Source organism: Nicotiana sylvestris, chromosome 11, assembly GCF_000393655.2.
Source record: "Nicotiana sylvestris chromosome 11, ASM39365v2, whole genome shotgun sequence".
NCBI lineage: Eukaryota > Viridiplantae > Streptophyta > Magnoliopsida > Solanales > Solanaceae > Nicotiana > Nicotiana sylvestris.
This window is the reverse complement of record NC_091067.1, coordinates 63500214-63508836: the sequence shown is the minus strand read 5'-3', so window position 1 is coordinate 63508836 and position 8623 is coordinate 63500214. Positions and strand designations below refer to the sequence as shown.

Here is an 8623-nt window from a genome sequence, read left to right as displayed (position 1 = left end):
AAAATGCCCTAAACTAGTTTTTGGAAACTTCAAATTTTTTAAATTTTTCCCCCAAAACATGATCATATTTTATATAAACAAACATTGTTTTAATTTTTTTTTTGAAAAAATAAAGTCAAAATGTATGGCCAAACGGGAGCTAAGTTTCAATTTTCTAGAGAGGAATGAGACTCAATTCTATGTTGATGGTAAGCTTTCTGTGTAAATGGATGGAATTCCCAATGGTTAATGGACCCTACTGCTAATATAGTAGGGGAAATTTCACATTAGAACATCTGGGCTCCTTGCTTTTCAATTTTATAACTCATACTTCAATTTACAACCAACTAACCCAAAAATAATAGGCTAAGATTCAACATTCAACTTCAATAGGTTCTCAAAATTGCTATTTAGTTTTAAAAAAAGATTCCTCAAGCTTTTAAATTAATTTTCGAATCAGTAACTGTGACTCAAATATTAATTCAACAAACCAAATTTATTTGGGTGGTGAAAATTAGATTTTTAACAAGCTTAAATATGTGGGTTTAAATTCTAAATTTGATTTTGTGAGAAATTTGAAGTGGGTGTTATTTAGACTTGTTAGAAATAGTATAAGGAGGTTGTATATAAAATTTGAAGTCATTTAATGGAGATTTGAACTGGTTTTGAACAAGAATTGCAACTAAAATTGTGGAAGAAGTTCGTCTATAGACGCTTGTATAAAGATGTATAAAAGTGTATAAGTCTATAAGATGTGTTTCTACACTCATATACACTATTATACAAGATTATACATAATTATACAAAAAACTGACTTCATTTTCTTCCTTGCGTCTTTTCTGAAATTTAACTCAAATCTTGCTCAAATCTACGTAAAATCACTTCAAATTTAAATTTTGAACTCCTTTTGATATTTTCAATCAATTGGAACAACACCCAATCCAAACAACTAACAAATTCAAAAAAACACATTTTCAAAAGCAAAACTTTGAATGATCTTCAATGGTGGACTTCTACTCTTTAATTTTCTTACATTGCAAGCAGATGACACAAGAGGAGAAACAGAAAATACACGGCCCCTTGAAGCATACATAGAAGATGTGAGAAGAAGAGAGAGCGAAAGCAATGCTTGTGAGAACAAAGAATTGACTCCATAGTTTTTAGAAGCCATAGTTGTAAGAATATAGATTTTGAATCTACAAGTGCTTTCAAAATATGTACAATATGAGTTAGGTAGGGTAAAACTTAAAAATATGTGCAATTTTTTGCTATGATGTAAAGTCACGTGTATTTTCTTGTAATTCTTTTATTATAGTAGTAGACCAAGAATTAGAACTATGCTTGAAGGAGCTGGTGCAAAGATGGGTCTTACTGTTTAAAAGGTAAATGCTTTGGGGGATATTCAGGTTAGGAGCTGAACGGAGCTTGTTTAAATGGTGCCACGTGTCCTTAAGCGGGCTGAATTCAGAATACCAAATAATTTGGCGGGTTATCTTTCCTCAAAATTCAAATCATTTGGCGCTATAACCTAATCTCCATTTTAATCTTACCGCTCCCTTCAGTTCCATTTCTCTTTCACAAATAAGATCCACTTCTCTATTATTCCTCCACACAGCCACTATCCCCTAATCTCCTATTTATCAATCCCATATTGATTCAAAATAATTCATGGAAAGTGACGACGATTATCAGTCCTTCCCGTTGCCGGAGGAGGCTTCTCCGGAGATCCGACGTCCTAGATTCAAGCGTTTGAAGAAAGCTCTAGAAGCTTCCAAAAATCAACATCCTCCCCCAACTATGCCAATAGACGAAGTGTTTGACTTTCCTAAGGTTGATTTTGCAAAATTGGAAGCTCTAGAAGCTTCCAAAACCCTAGAAGAAGATTCTGCTGATTCAACTGAACTTGTATCATCATCACTGGGCAGCGAGGAAGAGACAAGATCTGAGTCTGGCTTTGAGGAAAAGGGTGGAGAGAGTAGGGAAGAATTGGAAGCTTTAGAAGCTTCCAGAACCCAGGAAGATTCTGCTGATTCAACTGAACTCGTGTCACCACACAACATCGAGGATGAAAAGGGCGGTGAGGATGTTCTCGTTTCTAGCGAGCAGAACAAAGAGGTTAAAAGATTTCTGGATTTTGGTGAGGATGATGATCAGTCTCGTGGGAAAGAACATGAAACGAGTAGGGAAGTTGGGGAAGATTTGGAATCTGGTGACGTGGCAAAGGAGATGGAGGATTTGGATATGGAGAAATTGGGAACACAACAAGATGTTGAAGGAGATGGGGATCTGAAGGAAGATGACAAAACGAAAAAGAAGAAGAAGAAGAGAACTAAAGGTGACATTGGTAGTGAAGCGAAGTCGAAAGAATTGGCTTCGAACAAAAGAAGAGAAGCAAAGGTTTGTTGATTTAGTAGCTGATCTCAACTAGTCTACTTTGAGACAGTTATTGTGGTTTATTATCAGTATACACCTTTTAATTTCTGTTTTTGCTTGTATGTGCATATGTAGATTGACGATATTGGATTTACTTGTTTTGCATACAGGAGAGAAAAATATTTCTTCAGCAGCTTCATGTTGATACTCAGCGACTATTGCGAGGTTTGTAGTTTTGTACTTAATGTTTTTAGTACTTCCTCTGTGTCAATTGATGTGACATTATTTGATTTGATACTAAGTTTTGATTTGACTTATATTTTATGTTAGTGATAGTTGAAGAAAATATTAAAGTATGATTGGAATGTTAGTTAAATAGGGAAAAATTATATCAAAGTTTAAAATTTGGAAAGTTTAATGAATTTGGATTCTTGAAATTTGCTAAAGTTTCTTTAGAATAGAATCGTGTCAAACATTTGAAACTACCTAAAAGGAAGAGTCATACAAAACTGAGATAGAAGAGTAGTTCTTCTTTCTTATGGAAAATGTGTACTTGTACTAAAGCTTCCAGACTTAACGGACACTCACATGTTTTTTTCTTCTTCTAACATCATCAGAAAGTAAGGATGCAACATTTAAGCCTGTACCTGTTATACATAAGCCTATATCCTCTGTTTTGGAGAAGATTCGGAAAAGGAAGCTCGAGGTCTTGAAAAAGTAAGCTGCAGCTGAATTTTAAGCAATATGTGTCTTACTACCTGGATCTATACGGATTGTGATTGCTCACCCTTTTATCTATACATTTCTGTTGTTATTTCACTAGCAGGACTGGGATGCTAAGCGGCAACAGTTCCATTCACAAGATTAGTGCTTCAAGTGAGGTTATGATGGAATTAGGTGCAAAGAATGCATATTCCGAAGAGCAGAGAGTTGACAAACTGGACATAGAGTTGGGAGAGAAGGTGGATGTAAATGGCATAGAAATGGATAGGACTACAGATACCTCTAATATTGATGGAATTTCGGTATCTCCAATTACTAGAAGCAGTGAAATTGCTCCTGATCAAATGGTGAGTGGAATTGCATTAATTTTTTTTAGCATGTACTCTGTAGTCCAGTTAGTAGATTGCCATCTATAAGATTCATTTATTTGATACTAACTAGTGCCGGACAATTGAGTTCAGTTTTGTGTCTGGTCTGAGTGTCTTTCCTTTTCACATATGAGTTGAAGGTAATTTCTGTAAAAAGGATTTAATCTGAACTTTAATATGTGAGTTGAGAACTGGTAGACCTTTACTTTTCAACCATTTGTAGAAGCATGCTTCATTTTTTTTTTTTTTGAATTTTGTGAGCTCTTTGTAACTTTTGTGAAAACATAACATTGAACTGGTCTCTTTCTTGATCCTTCTTTGGCTGAAATAGGGTGCTGGATATGTTAGTGGCAGCAACTCTTTTTTAAACATCATTCAGAGAGAAGGACCAGGTTTAACCCAGATCTGTTTTGTACCAAATCTGGTTTTAGTATGTATACATGAGATCCATGCATTTTAAACTCTAATGCCAAATTTGTGGTATGAATTGACAAGGAGTTTGTACTCTTCAACCACATCCAGGTAACAGATTGTCAACATGCTACCTGAAGTCCACAATCTACTTGTATATATTGATGGTATTTGCAACAGTGATAGAACCTAGGAACATTAGAGATTGGCATATGAAACTAAATAAATTATCTATTGCATCCTGATGTCAGTCATCGCCATGCTAAGTGCTGCTGCTATTATCTCACTGCAGGCTTTGGATGAAATGCCCAACGCTGTATTTAGAGCTCCAGTTGATGACACTCAGGTAGTTTCTCATCTTTTCACTTAGTAAAGGGAGCTATTATAAGTAACACCAGGTTTGCAAGAAAATCTAATGCTGGAGCTTTTTAAAAATTTTAGGATCTATTTGATGACTCTGAACAAACAGGCAGTAAGGATGAGATGCTTGATGACCCGGCCTCTAGTCCTTTGGAAGAAGTAATGGCACCATCTCTCCTTGCTTTGAACTTGAAGTTCGATTCTGCCCCTCCAGATGAAAGGTAAGTGGTTTTGGAAAGTATCTTTGCTTGCAAATCTAGACATGTTTTACTGCAATCTGGGCTTGATAAGCTCCGATTTGTTCTTTGGCGAAGGATCACATGTCCACAAACAGAAAAGTCTATTTGATTATTGTCATTGATTTGTTATGCTAAAACTAAGTCATCATCCTTATTACAATAAACTCCAGAAAATAAATATATTTTTTTCTTTTAAAAGTTCCTCAGATGAGGAGGACAATGACAAGGAGAATGTAAATCCATATACAAAAGAAGGTGGTGATGGCTGCAGTTCTCCAAAGGGAGACCCAGTTAAAGCATTTGTTGATGATGAAGCGGAGGAAGAAGATGACAGTGATAATGACCTATTACGGTTCGGCGATGAAGAAGACGAAGATATTGATGATTCTGCTGAACTCCATGATATTATTGCCACTGATTACAAAGAAAATCCAGTTGATAAAGAAAAGCGGAATGAACTTCATCAAAAGTGGCTTGAGCAGCAGGATGCTGCTGGAACTGAGAATTTGCTGCAACGGTTAAAATGTGGTGTAGAACAAAAAGAGACAATGTTGGTCGATGATGAACTAGAAAGCGATGAGTGTGATGAAGAGGTCAATAATGTCACTGACACGGATGCAATACCTAAAAGTTCTGCTCGACTAAATTCAAAAAAGGCAAAGCAAATAATAATGCAGATGTTTGTGGATAAAGATGAGGTTTACTTATCTGATGAAGATGAGGAAACTGAAAAGAGGCTTGTAAAGCAGCGCATGCTATATAACTCTGTGAGTTTGCCATGTTGTTAGGTTTGACAACACTGACACAGCACATTAGCCTTCATGTTATATTCTATGATTTAACAAACATTTTCTTTTCATGTTGAAGTTTCTTTCATCTTTTTGAAAACTTACTCAGCTTTAAATATGAACAGGAGCTGACAACAGTAGTATCACCTATTGAGGATGAAAGTTCCAGTGAGTTATTTGGACTTATAAAGAAGCTTAATACTGTGCCTGACAATAAAAGAAAAGCAAAAGCATCCTGTAGGTGTTATTTCAACATTTAAATACTTGTTTATTATGCTTTGTTTGTAAACTGAAGTACTTGTTTATTATGCTTTAATTGTCAGATTTTTTACTTTTCATTGCTGTTGCTACTTTGCAGCGTTCTTTGATACAGTGCTAAGGGACCAAAAGAAGAAAAGCTCTCTGAAGGTAAATTTTGTCTTAAATTACTTTATGACTTGGCACATGAAACTGAGGTTGGGTGTAAATTATCCATGTATACAGTGCTATCGAGAAACATTTATCTAGAACTTTTAGGATCATGTTTAATTGTAGTCTACTCTATTTTATTTTGAGATACTAGCTCCCCCCCCCCCCCATTTACTGATTCGGGATTGAAGAAGTGATTAACCATGGACTCACTCCTCAGTGTTCTATACTTACCAGATATTAGCATGTTAGAGCTGTGTCTAGGGAATATATTTTCATTTGTTTGCATGTCCTATCAAAGGTAACATTGGGTACACTAAGGCTTTGGGGGCTCTGTTTGTGAATATGTTTTTCTTCAAGAATGCCACCACACTCCGTGCTTCATTGTTGGGCAAAGCCACAAATTCAACCCATTTGGAAACGTAATCCACAACAACAAGAATATAGGTGTTCCCACACGAACTCACAAATGGACCCATAGAGTTGATGCCCCACACATTGAAAATATCAATCTCAAGGATGGTGGTGAGAGGCATCTCGTTCTTCTTGGAAATCCCACCGGCCCTTTGGCAATCATCATACTTCTTAACAAGCTCTCTAGCGTCTTTGTACAAGGTAGACTAATAGAATCCATAGCTTAGGACCTTTGTAGCAGTTCTCGCCCCACCATGGTGACCACCATAGGGCGAAAATCGTCAGTTATATTCAAATTCTATGGTCTAACTTTTTCGTAGCTCTTCCTTTTCCTTTCCCCCCATTGCTTCTTCATCTATTTATTAGACATTGTATGACTAATACTCTGTAAATATCTGCTGATTGTTTTACTCTGTAGTCCTCTTTTCTTGGACGAGTTACAAATCATCTTCCATTGTCCCATAAACAAAGTTCAACCATAGTTCGTTCTTTCATCTTTGGACGGGATGACAGCAATAGCCGAAGCTCAATGTCAGAGGATTCTTCAGATATGGTAACGTCTTCATGAAAGCTTCAAATTTGTGTATCTGATGTTTTGCGTCATCCACTTGGCAACTACATTATAGTTTTGGGATATTGACTAAGTTGCATTGTTTGGTTTCATGTTGGATGCTTGAATTTTTTATATTTATTTTTACATGTTCTCTCCTAAAATGACCTTAATGGACTGGAAAAACTTAAATTTCTTCCTACTTGACCTGATCAACTCTATCTAGAAAAATAAGTATCACTATGACACTTTTAGACGAGTTCTTTTTTCTTGATAACTTTACTAAGAGCTCTTATTAGTTCCAAAGCTGCTTCTAAGAGCCCTAATAACAGCCTTGATGTATTGGCAAAGATGAGCCTGCTGCTCCTCAATCTCTTTCATCATCTATTTCCACTTTAGCATATGTTATGGTTTTCCATGCTTATTTACAGTGAGAATCTTGGTAGATCATATTTTCCAGAGGTATAAGTTTGCCTGTCAAGAGGATATTTGGCTTTTCTTTTAGTAGATGATAAATGAGAGAAATTCCTAGAAGTTAAGAAACAGGATAGGAGAAAAGGTTACCATTAATGATAATGTGTATTAAAAATTTTATAACCTAATAGTATAAGAATCATGGCTTGTTATTCACTTGCTGTTGTGTGAAGCACTTAAATGTTGGTTGTTATTCCATTTAATATAGAATTGATGTTGGATTGTAGAGACATTCAATGATCATGCTCAATGTTTTTCCTTTCAGATCGTGAAAGAAAACCTTCCAATCAAGAATAGTACAACAAAGTTTGGTAACTTCCAAGCCAAATCAAGCAGCCAAGGTAAAAATGCTGCTGCGGGAACATCAGCTGCTGCCCCCTTATTTGATATACTAAAGCGATCTTCAGCAGCATCTAACGTTTGTTCTCGAGATGTTTTGCTTGACCTTCCTAAACCTCTCCTTGCTGATCTTAGAGTTTCAAAGAGGTCACTAAAGGCAGAAGGAAAAAGATAGTTCAGCAGATAGTGGATTTTGTGTTTTCTTTCTCTTCTCTTTCTCCAGAAAGAATGAAATACTGGATGGGATTTGAAACCACCGGGGAGGGAATGCAAACAAAAGAAATAATCTTTTTTGTTTGTTTGTGAATAATACCTATTTGAGATTTTCCTATCTTCTTTTCCTTTTCATTAGAATTGCTTATCTTGTTTCTTTTCATGGAAAAAAGCAAGCTTGCTTTCAAAGAGTCACTGAAATCAATTATTTACCCTCTTACTAGCCGTAACCACAGGCCACTTGATTCCCTGCCCCTGGTCAAATTGTAGTACCGAGGAGTACTACAATTTACACCTTAACTTTGGTATTATTGTAGCTTGCTTTTTGTTGTTAGAATTTAAATTCGCAATTTGCAATTTTGAAATTAATTTACACCTTAACTTTGGTATTATTTTATTCCATATTGAGCGTGAGATAATAATTTTGGGATTAAACACTACAACAACAAAGGTGCCCTTCTCCAAGACTCTTCCCCAAAGTCCTTAAAAATTTAAGGTTAACATAGAAAATAAAAGTTTTATCTCAACTTATCTCGTATACACCAAACACATTTTAATTTTATATTACACCCATATATCTTTTTAGTCCAATGAATAAAAATATATCCATTAAATAATTTTACACTATTTAATCCATGTATTATAATCACATTAAAGTTTTGGGATAACTTGTTCCCCAATCAAACGACCCATAAATTTTTTCTGCTGTCATCTTGCGTTGCTAAATTTTGAGCTAACCATATTGTTAAAACTCTATAATTCCTGTTCTCATTTACTTGATATTTTTCGCTCATATGTCAATTTGTCCAAAATTTATGATTATGTCAGATCATATTAACTTTATTATTTTTAAATAAATGAGTAAATATTCGTGAACCAAAAAACAAAACAAAATAGAAGTTGTAAATTTTCTTATATAAAAAGGGTGATAGAAAATCTAGAGATATTAAGATGGAATTCATAATTAAGCCATATTAAGGCGTC

General features: G+C 35.2%; 1 protein-coding gene across 2 annotated transcripts; it reads left to right on the top strand.

Moving 5' to 3' along the window:
• The first annotated feature begins 1558 nt into the window (after positions 1–1558).
• LOC104220044 (uncharacterized) lies at positions 1559–7869 on the top strand. 2 transcript variants are annotated; one of them, XM_009770843.2, is made up of 11 exons: positions 1559–2376; positions 2523–2577; positions 2970–3069; positions 3179–3422; positions 4147–4200; positions 4296–4435; positions 4653–5220; positions 5367–5478; positions 5600–5649; positions 6482–6616; positions 7353–7869. In XM_009770843.2, the coding sequence occupies exons 1-11, from the start codon at positions 1648–1650 to the stop codon at positions 7599–7601; spliced, it is 2436 nt and encodes an 811-aa protein (XP_009769145.1). In that variant the 5' UTR covers positions 1559–1647; the 3' UTR covers positions 7602–7869. The 2 variants fall into 2 exon arrangements, with proteins under 2 accessions (XP_009769145.1, XP_009769144.1); XM_009770842.2 differs by having other exon boundaries at positions 3176–3422.
• Positions 7870–8623: the final 754 nt, after the last annotated feature.